Raw genomic sequence first — 17666 nt, forward strand, 5'->3', positions numbered from 1 at the left:
TTTGGTTTAATTCTTACCTCTATAACCATTGTCAGTGTGTTTCTTTTCATCACACTCAATCTAACTGTTGTTGAAAAGGGTGTACCACAAGAATCTATGTTAGGACCTTTACTTTTTTCAATCTTTATTAATGATCTTCCTAAAATTTGTTCTAATTGTTCTGTTCAGTTATATGCAGATGAAACTGTTATATACACATCTGACTCAGACATCACTAAAATTCAAGGCTCTTTGTTTCCAAATGCATTTACTTTAACTATCCTTAATACTTAAAACATCTTTTGGTTCCATTCAGATCATCATATTCACTCAGACACACTCAACATCCTCTTTTTCATTGTGCCTAGAATCTTTAAAGACATTCGGAGACATGTTTTTAAGTTTAAAGCACCATCAGATTGGAATAATTTGCCTAACTCACTCAGATCAATTACTTCTTTCCATGACTTCAAGACTTCTTTGCTTGTTTGCCTTAAATCTACTTGTTCTTGTCTTTGATTGTATGTACCTTCATTTTTGTTCATACGTAGACTCTATACTTTGACATAATGTTATTTGATCTATTCATTTATTTTATTTCTCTTTCATTCTTTGTATAAATGATTCGTGTAACAGATATAGCAGGTGGGCTTTGAGATGGTGCGAGAGCCCTTATGTGTACGTCCATGTTGATATTATGTTGATTGTTTTGTGTTATTGTATTGTTTAATTTATCATCATTATTATTACTAATGTATTTTGTGTTGTTTAAATGTTGTAACTTTTATTTTCTGTGCCTAAGGACCTCCTCGAAAACGAGATGGTGCATCTCAACAAGCTTATCCTCTATTTCAATTTAAAAAACCAACCAACCAAACAAACAAACAAACAAAAACGTAAAAGCTGAGCTGCTGGTGATAGAAGTCATTGTAGCATGTATGACATTGTCTAGCCTACAATGCTGTGTGTCTAATATGCAATTAGCCTACGTAGACAAGTCTTGCTGGATTTGAATACTTATAGTCCATAGAATAATGAATAGATAGAAAATAAGTGCCCTTCTTCCATAGATTCATGCTGCAGGACGCAATGACACTTATTGCTGTGACGCCACACATCAGTGGGATGAACGGAGATGATGTGCGAATGGTGATGGCAGAGTGGCAGTTGAATAAAATCATGTGCTGCTTTTGTAGTTGTAAGAAGTCATCTGAGGATAAAATTATCTGTGGCATTCAGGACTAAACTCTAAAATGCAAACCCAAACAGCGGCAGAGACATTTTTCTTTATCCTCACCACTCACAGTCGCCATCTTTGTTAGCTTAGCTGCCTGTTGCACCATTAGAGCCTGACCTCTGGTGGTGCTTGCTGTGCGCTACAATACATCACCTCGATACAGCATCTCTGTATCAGTTTAATAGAAAGAGGAGCGTTGAAATGGAAATGGATCATACCTTCAGGATTTCTAAATACCCTGGTACTCTGTAATACCTTGATACCACCCAAGCCTAGCTGAAACACACTATAAAGCTCTATAGAACTGAGGGGAATTACAGAGTTGTGAATAATTCTCTGAGGGTTTGTCAATAAGAGCAACCCCTTTCACATTATATGTAGTCATTTTTTCCATTGTTAATATAAAAATATTGATTTGTGAAGCTGCAGAATATGTGGCTAATTAGGCTAAACAGTCACATACAGTTAGCTTTCCCTCTTAGCTTAATCGCTAGAATTCATCTTTAGTCTAATGATCTTTGCATGGCCACTAGCAAGGCAGTTAAAGACATAGCATTTCTACAAATTTATGTTCTGTTTGTTGCTACGGGTGTATGATAAATAGCTCACTCTATCTCCTGTACTGGCAGGATTTGCTGCAACTATGGCAACAAGCATTGTTGTCAAAGACTTAAGTAAAATATAACCATACTTTACAGCAGTTTATTCTCCCTAGGTTCTTCAAGCACCAACAGAAGATTGTTACAACTGGTCCCCATTCAGAACCAGGTTTCAGGGAGTATATTTACTTGAAGCCGATATTCATATGTGGAAGGAAATGGCAGTTCATTTTCCGATACTCTGTACTACCTAAGCATATTGATTGCTACCATAAAGGCAGAGGTGGGGGACTCGAGTCACACGATGCCATTGAACTCCTTTCTCTGCTGTTTTAAGCGCCTCTTTAATGCACCATTAATTTGAATTGTGTGCTTGCTCTGTTACAATCTTCCGTTTTCATTTTAGGGCCCTTTAGTGCTATAGGGCTATATTATAATTTCAGAGCCCCACTCTCCATTGTTGTTCATTCAGGAGGCATGTTATTGATTGCCACAAAATGTCAAATATCAGTAAGATTTATAAGGTGTAAGCAGGCTGCAACAGTTTTTGTTAATGTTGAAATTGAAAACTGGGTGTGATCATCAGAATTTCATATGACTTGACTTGTGACTTGCTTGACCTAAGCAATGACTTGACTTGTCTTGCCTGACTTAAAGCAGGGACTCGACTTGCTTGATTCTCACTACAGTAACATGGGAATTGCTGAGACTTGAAGGTTAAGAACTGAGACTTGCATGTGACTTGCACGTGTGACTTACAACCACCTCTGCATGAAGATACAGAATTATGATACCCAGCCCTACCAAATGTTTAATATATGGTATCAATGATGAATCAATTATCACTGTCATCAGTTATTTCTTAGATAACTGATTAATGGTCAGTTTTCGTCCACCAAATTTAGTTGTGCTGATGAAGAAACCTTGTATGATCACACATGGTGTTACACATGAATGATGCCTTGAGGATTATATTTGAGAAAAAGTAAAGATTTTCAAGTGTTTACTGGTAAAGGACAGACAGAAGAAAATGTGTATCTGTATATCGTGTAATGATTTTCAGTTGAAATCATTTTCTCATAGCAGGGGTGGGTGATATAGCAAAAATATCATATCATGATTTTTTTCAGGCAGGATCACGAGCCACAAGCTTATCATGATTCTTTTTCATGTTAGTTCATGTGCACTGTAGCACAATACTAACAATCCCTCTGTAAAGGCAGATCATGGAGATGTTTTAATTGTTCACGATCTAATATTGTCATATCACACACCCATATCTCACAGGATGAATTCTGGAATAAGCCCACCATGTCTGTGACCTTCACATCCTCTCTCCCTCCAGGTGAGTGTGGTGGTGTCTCTCATCACCATGATTGCTCCGTCTGCCTTTGAGCTAGTGGCTCAGCTGGAGATGTATCACCCACGAACATCACTGCGATTCCAGCTGGCCAGGTACTCCTTATTATGAACCACTTCTGCTTAATGCAGCATTAATTACATTCTATATAACAAATCACAGGTCTTACTGTACAGTAACAGTGGTGATGTGGTTATTTGTTCACAGAGTGCTTGTTTTATACCTGGGGAATCTCTACAGCCTCATTATTGCTCTCCTTGATAAGGTCAACAGTATGAGCTCTGCTGTGAGTATAGACACCAGAGGAAAATTTGTTTCTTGTTGGGTCTTTTTTTCATTGTTCTGGCCATCACTCTGTTCAGTTATGATAAATTATGATCAAATCCTTCATTCCTGAGATCTGATGATGTGGTTGTAACGTAAAGACTCTATCATAAGGAGAGTCTGGTAGGACAGAAACATTCGTATTTCAATACTCACAGATTGTAGCAACGCCATAAAGGGAAATTCCACCCAAATTACAAAACACTGTGCCAAGGTTTTGAGATATCCACCTCTGAAAGTTGTCACCACCCCAAAACAATTGTGGTGAGTGGAATTCTGTTAATGCTCCCCAAAAAATGTAAAAATTGCACCTGAAAAACATCAGACAGCAACATCTCTCTTGAGAAACAATGCCCCAGGTCCTTTGGATAATCATCAGACCTCACTGGATAGAGATTCTTTTTTCAGTAGAGTACCAAACCTTTCTGGATAGTATAGTATCAGCAGTTGCAAGTGGAAAAATGTCTTTTGATAATCTTAGTGAACTGACCCTTTAACCATATCATTCAAGTCAGTTGGTGATGAACGTCAGGTATATAATCTTATAACTAATTCTATTAATTACTCAAGTTATTTCACCCAAACCCCGGCTACAATCTTATCAGTGATATTTAATTTTATGACAATCTTTATTACTAGAAAAAAACTGTTATGATGTATGTTTTTATGTGTTCTGTGTGTTAAAGGGATATTTTATCACATTTTATTATTAATTATTAAAGTAATAGTTCAACATTTTTTAAAATATGCATATTTGCTTTCTTTTGGAGAGTGAGATGAAACAAGGATCAATATCATCTCGTGTCTGTGTGTTAAGTAGGGAGCAGGAGTCAGGACACAGTTAGCCTATCTTAGCATAAACACTTGAAGCAGACGGAAATAGTTAGCTTAATGCTGACCAAAGTTAAAAAATACTTCTACCTCTAAAACTTGGCTTTCTTACATTATGTTGTTTGTTTACTATGAACAGAAAAGTTTATGATTTTAGGGGGAGTTACATGCTGGTCCAACAGGTCCATCTCCAGCGATAGCACAAGTTGTCTGGCTGTTGTTCATCAAGACATAGTCATTTCTACATTTCTCCTTGTATGGACGAAACAAATGAGATATAATGTGTTGATTAGTAAGCTTTTACATGACATTAATTACATTAATTACCCATTTAAGAGCAGGATAGCTCCAGGTGATGTACACTGTGTTTGTGTGTTTTCCAGGTCCCAGTGAGTCCAGGCAACTGGTCTGACACCAGCTCCTTCCTGGCCACCATCTCCCAGCCTGAGGTGGACAGCCTGTCCACCCTTGTGTCTGAGATCTCTGTCTCTGAGCATCGCAACAGCACCATAGCAACCATTGCCACGGTGCTGGATGTTACAAACAGCAGTAGGAGTGGTTTAGGGACTGTCAACAACCAGACAGCTCTGTTTGAGAAGAACACTCGCTCTCAACAAGACCAATGCTGGGAGACCTACGTTGGACAGGTTCTACTGATTGACATTCACATGGCATTTTAAGTCATACCCAGCTTTTACTGAGCAGCTTACTGTATATGTACATCATCTATCTATCTATCTATCTATCTATCTATCTATCTATCTATCTATCTATCTATCTATCTAATGGTGTTCATCCCCCCAGACGAGTTCCAGAGACTTGTAGAATCAATGCCAAGGCTGATGAACACCATTCTTCAAGAGAGAAAGATATTTCCTCATTTGGTGTTTTGATGATGGTGGTGGAGAGCGCTGTCTAACACCTCAGTCCAAAATATTCCATAGGTGTTCAATTGGGTTGAGATTTGGTTACTGTGAAGGCCATAGCGTATGATTCACATCATTTTCATACTTATCAAAGCATTCAATGACCACTCGTGCCCCATGAATTGGGGCATTGTCATCTTGGAAGAGACCTCTTCCATCAGGATAGAGATGTTTCATCATAGGATAAAGATGATCACTCAAAACAACTTTGTATTGATTTGCAGTGACCCGTCCCTCTAAAGGGACGAGTGGACCCAAACCATGCCAGCAAAATTCCCCCCACAGCATGACAGAGACACCGGATCCCCTCACTGTCCAGCATTCAGACCTGTACTGGTTTTTCTTTTAATTTGTCACCCGTCTGTACATATATATGGTTTGTCTCCAGGAGATGCTGAAGCTGTCCATCATTGACATGATCTTCACGGTGGCCAGCATCCTACTGATTGACTTCATCAGAGGTCTGGTGGTTCGCTACCTGAGTGACTGCTGCTGCTGGGATTTAGAGAGCAAGTTTGTAAGTTGTACACTGTCTCTAGACTCTCTTTTCCTCACAATCTAGCACTGTCAATCTTCTGAGTTTTACATGAATGCATATATTCCAAGGCTAAACTGATAGTGTTATTTTCACTCTTATTTATATGGGCTGGCTTAAAGTGTCAGTTTACCCAAATCACAAAAAAATCACACACATCTGTTAGTATCTAACCATGCAGATAGTTTTGGTTTTTTATTTGTTGAAGTTGTCAGATTTCTATCTGTGACTTCTGCTGCCAGCCCTAGATAATGGAGATGAATGGATTTTCAAAACATGGAATAAACTCAATAGCAGTCTGTCTTTCCAAAGAGGATGCTGTGTTTACTCTGGGTAATCCACAGACTATGTCTACTTGTATCTGCCAGTCAAAATTCCACTGAATTGCCCACAGTGAGATCTGATGAGTATACTAAGAAATTAGCACATTGTTTAAAATGTCATTCTTCAGTGCTGTGAGCACCACAAACAAAATTCTGTTCACTTCAACTGTATTGGGTTGGAGGCAGATGTTTTTAGACAAATACTCACAAACTAGAACAAAGTTTTGTGAGTTTGAATTCAACTAGGTTACAAAGCATGTGTTGTGTTAGGTCTCTGAGTTTAAGAGGTTAAGGAGCTAACCCAATTTCATCAGTTCACGTCTCAGTGAAGAGTTTTAGGGTCCCATCATGGTCTGTTTCTATGGATTTTCTGCCCAGACTACAAATGCTGAGGAGGAAGCAGTGAATTTTTACAGCAGTGAAAGTTTAAAGCCAAAAGAACAAAACAACACCAAGATTTCACATTTAAATGTAAGAACACAACAATAAAGTTTTTTCTGTCTTTTCTCAGCCTGAATATGGAGAATTCAAAATAGCAGAGAATGTCTTGCATCTGATTTATAACCAAGGGATGATCTGGTAAGTCAGAATAATTGTCTAAAACAACTGACAGAAAATGAAATGTTGAGGACATCTTTAGAATTCCATTGCATTGCCTCTATCTTGCCACTGTGTGTGTAATAGAAGATCTAATTCAGAGTTAATAGTCTGGCCGGTGCTGACCAGTCTCCATGACCCTATATTCTCTCCATTACACCTCTGTGTCCAGCTGCAATGTATTTCCTCAGCTCATTTCAGAAATGTCACCTCACAGCAATGAACATAATGAAGTGAAACCATGAGACACCGGATGTAATGTCTTTTATATGAGGTGTGACCCCAGTAGCTGTGTGTGTGTGTGTGTGTGTGTGTGTGTGTGGCTGACATTTCTGTTTTTTCATCCAGGATGGGAGCTTTTTTCTCTCCTTGTCTTCCTGCCTTTAATGTGTTGAAGCTGATTGGTCTGATGTATTTGAGAAGCTGGGCTGTCCTCACCTGTAATGTTCCCCATCAGCAGGTGTTCAGAGCTTCCAGGTCTGACACTCATACACACACATACCCACACATGTATGTTTGTGGTTATATGGTGTTTTTGTTCGTATATTTGCACATATTCTTATTGTTGCTGAATACTCTTTTACTCTTAGCTCTTAAGGCCAGGCAGGGTTGAAATGTTGCCTTTTTCAGTCAGATACATTTTTTGGAAGCTAAAATCCAGTCCTTTAAACAATTTAATTTTAACTAGTCAAATTTGTTAATGGCATAACAGTCTTAGCATTCATAAAAAGTAACAACAAATTGTTGAAGTCAAAAAAATAAATAAATGGAGCCTCACTGTAGTTCAGGGAGGCACAAAAGTTAGTTATAGTCACATGCTCCATACATGGTCTATATATCCCTGCCTCTGCTGAATTATTTTAATTTAATTTAGCTTATCTCTGGTGGGGGCAAAAATGTATCAACCTCATAGTGATTTATGCTACTTCAACTGTAGAGCAAATAAAATATCTAAAATAGAAGTAGCCTATTTTAAAAAAAAATCCAGGTAAAGGGCTGCAAAGTGACAACAATTAGTGCAAACAACAATAAAACTATAAATGGACTTTCACTGTCAGTGCTCATGTGACAGTAGAGATGAGACGGCGTCTAGGCTATGTGATGATTCAGTAAATGGACCAGGGGTTTCCTCCTTCCCTGCTCACACATTTGCAGAGATGTGGCTAAAATAGGTGCGACACGCCACGGATCCTCCACAGGAAAGCAGAAAAAGAAGAAGTCTGTCATAAAGCAGACTGTTTTCTTAGTCTGACAAGTAGGCTTATACTGTAGTCTCTTTATTCTTATGATGACAGCATGTTATGCTATTGCATGTTGTGATTATTTTCTATTCAATTTAGAAGTTTGCTGCGCAGCATAGAGCTAAATTAAACTGTGACTTATTGGCACGTCTGGCCGAGTATCCACAGTACTGAGAGGAGTGTTGGGGGATTTAAATAATTTAAAAAAAGGATTAAAATATTCCTGTAAATGCAGTGGTGAAGTTCAAGTTTCATAATTGATTCATTGAAGTTATAATTATTTTATAAATCTTACTGTAACAGCTGCAATATGCGTCATAGTCTATATAGGTTCACTGTGGTTCTGATTTATTTTCATGAATTAAAACATTTCAAAAACACCCTCACAAATCACACTTAAGTAATAACAGTATGACTTTTGTCCACAAAATGATGACTAATATGTACATAATAATATTAATATAATTCTAAAAGCTTAAAAGAAAAAGATCAAAGTGTGATTATACAAACACACATAAAAGTCTCTCATTTTACACACACTTCCAGATTGAAAGGACACATGACTGTGTGTATGTTCTCATATGTCACACATTCCTTCCTGTGTAAACTCAGCACTGTGTGTTCATGTGATCCTCTCTTTGATAAGACTGAAACTGCATCGGCACACTGCTCTTATTACACATTATCAACTTTGGTTTTCAGTCTATATTTCTCATGTCTTTTCATTTTCCACACCACACACACACACACACACACACACATTGTCTTAGGTCACTTATGGGGACATTACATACACTTACATTCATTTCGTGGAGACTTACCCTAATCCTAACCACTGACCCAAAAGTCAGCTTTGTCCCAGTTTGGGACATGGATTTTGTGTCCAGTTGGACAAGCCGTCGCCAATCAACTGGTCTTTAGTCTGAAATTTGTCCCCGAAGCCTATGACAGACACACACACACACACACACATGCACACAGGCCTAAGGCCCTCAGCCCACACTGATTTATGTAACGATGCTGTCATTGCCTCTTTGAGTCCTTATCAGTCACTCCCAGATGTGGTGGAAAATACAAGCACCCACACACACACACATGCACACACACAATCAACTATACAACTGAGAGAACACTTCATGTGAGCCATTAAATGCATTTCTGCTGAAGGAAGGAGAACCTTTTATACGCCCCCTACTCATAACCACTCATATAATCTAATATAATGAGTACTGAGACACTTGAAGGTGTGTAACACTGACAATATTTCTGTTGGTGATAATATGGATTTTGTTTCAGCATCATCGCAATAGTCTGGTGTTCCTGGTGTCAAACAAGAAATGCAGCAGCAAAAATAGGAGGAGAATTGTTTGACAGTGTGCTGATCAAAGCTGAATATTATCTTTGGATTGTCCATAAAATAACAGTCACACAGGAGTAGCGTAGCTGGAGACAGATGACACAGCTAGCCTTGCTGTGTCCTGGATTAAACAAATGAGATACAAGTCAGCTTTACTCCTTATGTGCACAGGATCCAGCTGCATCATATTCCGGCTGCACCATGGCTCTGTCGCTGTTTCAATGTCCACTGGAAACGTTTCAGAAGTGGAGCATCTGTTCTAATTTCTAATATAGTTCAGAGTTGTTTTTTCTGATTTCTTTCTTTTCCTTTATGTTTTACAAACATATTGAATGCATTTGCAGCTTGATTGGATGGTAACAGGTGCTTTGTGGCTGTACTTGAATATGACTTGAATAAGCACAGCTGCTGTCATTAACCTGTATTTTTGTTCATTTTGTCAGATGATGTAGTGATAAAATAATTGTATCTGCAGCTCAGTAGTTTGCTAACACTGTAACTGTTAGTCAACAAGTGGTATTTATGAACCATGATCATATTTGACATTTCCAATGTCTGACAACAGGAACAAAATGAATGTAAATGAGAACAACTATATGGTGGATTTGGCTGCATTAAAACACAGTGTATGTGATCACAGAGAGCAGGAGACTGAGCAGAGATTCAAATGAGACTGCACATTTACAGCTCTATATTTATATTCTGGGGCTCTACCAGAATATCTTTGCATGATTTACAGTTAAAAAAAATCTTTATTTATCCTATACTGGCCCTTTATGCAGCCCCTCAGTTCAGCCTCTGTCTGAAACAGGCTGTTTTAGCTCCTGTCTCTTTAAGACCCCCCCTCCCAATGAGCCCGCTCTGTTCTGATTGGTCAGCTTCTAGAAGCTGCGTCACGGCCAACTTCTGGCATGTTGGGAGGCTACATCAACAAACCATGAAACAAACTAAAGTGGTAGGATTTCACCACTTTTTCTTGTTTTTTTACTCAAAATGTCAACTTCTTAAATACATCTGTACGTGTTTGAGCTGAATCAGATCTGAAATATGAGAGTGGACAATACATGGAAAAACCTTAGCAACAACCTTAGCAACCAAGGCTATGGAACGGACAGCCAATTATAGGCATTCACGACCAGCCAACATCAGCTCATCAGCGAGGTAGGAAAAAACATTGCAAAGGAAGTGTTCGGAGCAGGTTGAAGCCCTGGCTTTTGACTTGAAGGAAGCATTTCTACACAAGTTCCCCATAAATTTGGGAACTTTTACAATGTTTGACATCTGACATCAGAACAGAATATAAATAACACAAAACCACGAAAAGCATAATATGTCCCTTTTAAAACATCGACGAGTGACAAATAACTGAGTGGTGCTGAGGTTAGGGACATATAATTCTAGCTCTGCCCAAGACAAATGTCCCATCTGTCTGTCAACAGGAAGTTACTAAAAAGAAGAATAGTAGTCCTAATGGGTTCCCTCTCAATTAACAAAATGCAGTAGCCTATTCTCTGAGGTACAGTGTCTATAAAAAACTATTCACCAGTGTTGTTTATTCACACTTGCTCTTATGGACCCTGTTCAATATACACACATTTTCATGCTTCTATGTTCTCTTTTTTCAGATCAAACAATTTCTACCTGGCTATGCTTCTTTTCATGCTTTTTCTGTGTATGCTGCCCACCATCTTTGCCATAGTGAGATACAGACCATCACAGCACTGTGGACCATTCAGGTAAAGAGGAATCCATTTAGTTTAAAAGTTTAAAGGAACACTTGGAACGGTCTGGGTAATGTTGATAAGTTGGTAGTAAGAAGGCTGCAGACGACAGGGATGCTAAAGTATGCTCCTCTTTTTGTGCAGTCACTGGCAGTTACTTCACCCATGGGTGTGCTTGTGTATCATGTTAGAGCAGAGGTTCAGGTTCAGGCAGGCAAATTTGTGAGTTTAATTTCTATATTGTTTCTAAATGTGAACATAAATGAAAGTATGAAAATGAATGTTGCAGTGGTCAAGAGAAGATTTATGACATCATCTCTGAGACAGTGGCCAGTGACTTCCCCATGTGGTTCAGTAAAGTGATGAGTTACATCACCAGCCCTGTTGTAGTGCTGCCAGCACTGCTGCTGCTGTTGTAAGTGCACACACACACACACACCCACACTCTCTCTCACACACACACACACACACACACACACACACACACACGTCTACATTTCAATATATCATCATGACTTTTGAATTGTCCCTGTGTGTTTCAGCATGCTGATATACTATCTCCAGTCCATTGCCAGATCCCTCAAATTCACCAACAACCAGCTGAGGATGCAGCTCCAGACTGTGAGTTTCTGATGAATGGACTATTACATACTAGCACATTTGCATTGTGTAGCTTTACATGTTGGCTCTCAATGTGTAGCCAGCGCCAAAGATTTTTTCTTGCTGGTGCTAGTCAGGGGCTTATGAATTTGTAGCAAATACATGAATATACGAGCCAGACGAGGATGTTTGGCATGTGAAAGTCAATTTAAAGCATCATATGCCTTTTTAAAAAAAAAAAACAATTATTGGTGAAACAAAACACAACAGGTGATTTAACAGACAGTAACACTACATATAGTATGTATATGCATACAGTGACATGTACATATTACAATATCAAGACTTTAGACAGACAGATGGCAGGGCATAGATATAAGTTGGAGTTCACTTCTAAGTGTGGTGCATTTGTATGTATAAGAGGAGATTGGTATTAAAGTTTTAAGTGTGTATGTAAAAAAAAAAGAAAAAAAGAAGAAATAAAAAAGAAATGAATAAAGGAGAGCGAGAGAGGAAAAAGAATGAAGTTAGGGATTAAAAACAAAGAAAAAGAAGCAGCAAAAAACAAAATAAAAAAACAAACAAAGTGTTGGATGAGACTGTAGCAAAATTGAATAGAAAAAGAATTTAGCTCCTGGAACAAGAGTCTGTCAGGACAGTTCACCAGCCACCAGTAAGACTTATTTTCTGTAGAGTGAGGCAGCTATCACATGCCTTCTACAAACATGTTTCATTTATCAATAATGATAATTGAAAAGTACTACACACAACATTGCAGTTTTGAAAAATAAATATAAAAATAAGAATATTCAGCAGTCTGATAGGACTGGCTGATAGGGCAGTGTGAGTGAGGATAGAGGAGGCAGATGCAGAAATAAACAACTGTCAACGACTTCTCAGTAACTTTGTCATAGCTGGCTGCATCTCCTCCGTCTTTGTTGTTGGGATTCAGTGAATCTGAGGATAACAGTGCACAATATTAGACAATCTCTCCTCCTCAGTGGCATTCATGATGTTGCACTAAGTTCAACAGTTCATTCAAATTAACTAAGTTCATTCAACAGTCATACAATTAGAAATCCACTGTAGGAGAGAAAGAAACATCAACGTCTCAGCAGCTGCAGTAGATTAGATTCCACGCATTGCGCTCTCCACCCACACACACCCAACTAAACACATCATTAACTGTTGAATATCTAAAAGCACTCTGAGAAACATGGCACTAACTGCAGTAGAGGTAGAGGGTAGAGGGTTTTTTTAACCAATACTTCATAACTTCTGGAATGAGCTGAACTTTACAGGTGATATCTAGTGGTGTGTGTGTGTCTAAAGGTGAAATTCTCCCTCAATTCCTTTAGGAGCGCACTGAGGACAAGAAGAAAGTCTTCCAGATGGCTGCAGGTACAGTATCTCTCTCTTGCTGTGCGTTGTATGAGTTTGTGTAGTGTTGTGACCTCTGACCCTGTGACATCTAACCCATCCTCAGCAAGACTCCAGGCTCCAGAGGCTGCAGCGGATAAAAAGCCGGATCAGCAGGAGAGCGACATCACAAGCCAGGAGGCCTCCATCCATACTCCATCTCCACGGCGGAACGGCAGCGTCACAAACTTTCAGTCTCCTGTTCGTCGTGGCAACAGCATCCGCACAATCACCCAGTCAGCATCTAGGTTGGACCTGAACAGAGGAAGTGTAGCTGGATCCTCCAGAAGTCCCACAGTGTCCATACTGCCCAAACACAGGCTGGAGCACATACCTAACAGGTCTCACACACTGATATATCGTTTTAGCTCATCAGGATGAATCTAGTGCATGAATTTGTGGTTCAGCTGATTATTAGTGAAAATATTGCCCGTGGGAATGTCTAATAAGACATTTTAGTAAGATTTCACACAAGTATACATGTTAGTTGTATCAGTGTTTGTGCAAAGGCTGAACCATTTGAGGCAAATATCTGATAGTAATTGTTTTGATCAATATTGCACTTGCAATTTAAGTTTCATAAGGGACTGTACGATTATTATCAGGGGAAAGGGTCAAACCACAGAGGTGTGTTTACATGCAGAGGATCAATTCTGTCTCTGTATCAGGGTTTCATTTCCCCAATCACCATCAAACAAGTGGTTAACGTCCATTTTGCCAGTTCTGCACGCGCGTCATTCAGTCCTCGAACTGATCTGGAATCACACGCTTCATCACCCGTTCTTTCACAGTTAGCTGAACTGTAACCAAAACACAGAGCTTTGTTTACATGTATCACTCTGCTCGTAAAACACCAAATCAGTTGTAAAAGCAGAGCTTACCGGAGGCGTAGCAAGAAAGCGTGTGCCATACACAGCTGTTTCCCTCTCTCTCCTGCACCTCTTCAGCTGTTACTCTAATCATTTACTGATAGTGATGAACTTGTGACGGTGATCAACATGCTCTGTTTGGCTCAGCTACACAGAGGAAAAAGTCTCCCACCTGGTTAGCATGTCTGCTTATAGGACTCCGAATAATGTTGCCTGATTGGTTTAATTATAACGGCCAGTCAGACACCTAATCTCAGACAACGCCATCATATTAAATTCATATTTAGTATATATATATATTTAGCACAGATGAACACACAGGAAAGCCCCTCATGTGCAGTCTATCTCCATCAACAGCAGCACTCACAAAAAACCCACTCATTTGACGCCCCCTCCCTCATTTGGTGCCCGAGGCGACTGCCTATGTGGCCTATGCCACGGGCTGGCCCTGTTCTTGACACAGAGCTAATGTCGGTCAGTTGCCAACTTGTGCTGATTTGAATTTGCACCTGACTGTCAATTGGACAAAGAGATACTGACAGAGTGTGTTAGGTGAAAATTTCACATTCGTTTTGACTTTTAAGGTAACCGCACCCTATTTCACTTCCTCCAACTTGCCTGGTTATACAGTTCAGACATCATGTAAATGGTTTATGACATTTTATGATCTCACACAGGCTTCAATATAATCTGATGTAAATCATACTTATCTTTATTATCTTAAATCCGGAGTGGGGTTAGAAAAAAATTCAGAGCTGCTCCAGTGTAACAACTATTAATGTCACTATGTGTAAAAGAGCTTACCAGTCAATGGAGTTAGAGCGCATGCTGCTCACAGCTTTCTCTCTCTTCTGCATGCCGTCACATTTACTGACTGAGTTGACGTGTGTTTGATATATTACGGTGTGATCTTTGGAGCAGCTGTCTGGAGGACACATCTTCACGCCTAGCCAAATGAGCTGACATCATGTTATTACTTTGATTATGACAGACAGTTAGACGTTTCCTCTCATACACATCAGGCTACATCATCATCAGATATAATTCATATTTAATTTTAGGTTAATTGTTGTAATTAAAGGTGGCATGAAAATATTGTGGTGCTTAAACCCTCAAGCAGGTTCGTTAATTCAGTGGCTGTAAAACTGTTTATTTAGCAGCTCTTAATTAACATTAAGAGAAAGATTCACCATTCTGTTGGTCTTTTTCAAGAACATAAAGACACCTTCCACTCTCTCTTTTCAAGCATCAAAAATAATAGAGTAGTGTATCTTTGTTGGGAAAACAATCTTTGGCTGAGTGTAGACAGCAGCACAGTTTCTTTTTGTAGTTTGGACAACTGACAGAATTAATATTAATGAGCTACAGCTGACTAAATTTGCCAGCGACAGTTGATTGGAGCCTGTGAAACTACAACTTTCCCTCTTACAGCTTGTTAAAATTGTACATAATATTAATGCAAGCTATTACTTAAATTGTGGCTCTTACAATATGAAAATTGCACTCCTTAAAAATATTGGGAAATTTGATACAAAAACAACTAATTGCTCAGCCCTAATTTGTTCTTACATTTACACTTCTTTTTACTTACATTATATTTTAATCCAAGTTTCAGTAGAGAGCTTCCTAAATGCTGTTTCAGATGCTTTTCCACCCTGACAAGAATAATATTCGGTGGGAAGTACTTGTAAGTTATGGAAATGTTTTTTGGCATGAAAAAGGTCAAATTTGATTTGAATATTTGAATATTGGCTTTAAATACTATGCCAGTACTTTTTGCATGTTTGAGCACATTGTGTACAAATCATGCATTATATCACTGCTGACTAATTCACAAATCATACCAAAGTTTTCCATGCAGCCATTTGTTTCCATTAATTTCACTACTTTAACAGTCTTTGAAACCTGTTTAATTATCCATCACAGTGAACATTGTCTGTTTTTATTTTGTCAAAATGATGCAATCCGTCCATGCTTTTCAACAGCATTACGCAATGATAACATACCAACAATAATAATACATATTTGTAATCATACAATCTGATTCTCATGTGTTGTTCTTTCTCATAACAGGCTCCCACCATTTCTTGGTGGCCCTAGTGGTACCTGCAGGTCCAAGTCTTACCACCAAATGGCATACAATCCATCAGCCCGCTATTCTGACAACATCCACTCTGACCCCCTGTACAGGAAGACCACACGCTCCATTCATCCTGTTGAAGCTGCCGGGATCATCACTGCACAGAGTTATGGAGGACGGCGTGGTCACACCACCCGCTATGTGATTGTCAACGAGCACGAGCCCAGGAAGAAGTTACTGCGCTCAGCCACACGGATCCCACGCCATTACCTCATGGAGGAGCCCGCAGAGATCCTGGAGTTGTACCCACGCAATATCAAACGCTACACACCCCGCACCACTCACCATCCACCGCATCCTCACAGATCCTACCCGTCAGAGCAGCATCTGAGCGAAGAGGAAGAGGAGGAGGAAGAGGGAAAAGGTAGGAGAAGGATGTCGCTGGGGAAGGCTCATCGGCCCCGTTCTCTCTCTGACCTTCACCAGCCAGCACACTTCTACATCGGTGAACGTGTAGAGAGCCACATGTCCATGGCTAAAGACAGCCACGCAGCTCGAGGAAGATACAGAGCCCAAGAGGAGGATGAAGAGGAGGATGGTGAGGGAGAAACGGACTGGCGAGATTTAAAATCACACTCCCGGTCCCAGGCCAATGTAAGAGGAGGAGACCCTCTTCTGGTGCGAACCAGGCGTCACATTCATTCTCCAGGAAGACACTGTCAGTCCCCGGCCAGGACCAGGCACATGGAATCTTATGTGAAGCCCAAGACGAGACCGAAGCTAGAGCCCTCTCTGACTGAGTCAGATTCAGCTTCCTTGGCCTCCAGCAGTGACCAGCAGAACAGCAGTACTGACCAGTACATTCAGGTCATCCACAACAAGGAGCGCTATCTCAAGTCTGACACCAGGCAAGGAAAGCTGGCCAAAAAGAAGTCCAAAACCAACTTTGATTCAAATGTCTCTGAGTCAAATGACCTGGTCTGCTCCAATGTATAACATCTTTGCTAAAATTATTTATTCTGTTAATATATTTCTCAAAATATATTCTATTAGTGGGGTAAATATAATGGATTGAAAGCTGAGAATATATTAATATAAATGTTTTTTTTTTCTCCTATGTGTGGTCTTGTATGATTTTGAAATCAATGTTGGTCAATTATATGTTTATTGTAGCAGCGTGTAACAATTAATGTAAATAAATAAAATATGTAGATCTTACATAATTTGATTGCTTCCCATGCAATCACAATAAAATAGTTGATCATCTTACATTGATCAAACCTGGCCTGAACGCTGAACACGCATCTGGAATGAAGATGCTACTACAACTCCCAGCATGATTTGCTACCAGCAAGGGAAGATTCCAGCCACGGTATGTTTTCCTCCCTCTGCCTCTGATTGGCTGACCCTGATATTCTTGCCCTAACCAGAGCCGTTTGGTTTCTGGCCCCATACAAATTAAGGAACGAAAGCAACGAGTACTAGCCAATCAGAGGCAGAGTACGGTGGGTCGCAGGTGGGTGAAGCCAACCAGATTACAAGAAAAGGTCAGTGGCTCTGTCTTCAAAATAAAATACGTGAAACATGTCGCTTACATAAAACTTTACTTTTTGTACAGAACAACAGTACATTAATTAGATAAACCACTAAAAGCTGTGAAAATATACT

General features: G+C 39.5%; 1 protein-coding gene across 1 annotated transcript in view; it reads left to right on the forward strand.

The window, feature by feature from the left end:
* LOC137188193 (transmembrane channel-like protein 3) overlaps positions 1-17294 on the forward strand; it is a 46996-nt gene extending 29702 nt beyond the window's left edge. The window contains exons 12-23 of the mRNA XM_067597705.1: positions 3161-3270; positions 3383-3461; positions 4714-4977; positions 5645-5773; positions 6626-6693; positions 7060-7188; positions 10935-11045; positions 11320-11445; positions 11573-11651; positions 12989-13031; positions 13117-13390; positions 15992-17294. Of these exons, the coding sequence (XP_067453806.1) occupies positions 3161-3270; positions 3383-3461; positions 4714-4977; positions 5645-5773; positions 6626-6693; positions 7060-7188; positions 10935-11045; positions 11320-11445; positions 11573-11651; positions 12989-13031; positions 13117-13390; positions 15992-16994 (2415 nt within the window). The 3' untranslated portion in view covers positions 16995-17294. The remainder of the gene's footprint in view (positions 1-3160; positions 3271-3382; positions 3462-4713; positions 4978-5644; positions 5774-6625; positions 6694-7059; positions 7189-10934; positions 11046-11319; positions 11446-11572; positions 11652-12988; positions 13032-13116; positions 13391-15991) is intronic.
* Positions 17295-17666: the final 372 nt, after the last annotated feature.

This window comes from Thunnus thynnus, chromosome 1 (assembly GCF_963924715.1).
Source record: "Thunnus thynnus chromosome 1, fThuThy2.1, whole genome shotgun sequence".
In the NCBI taxonomy this organism is placed as follows: Eukaryota; Metazoa; Chordata; class Actinopteri; order Scombriformes; family Scombridae; genus Thunnus; species Thunnus thynnus.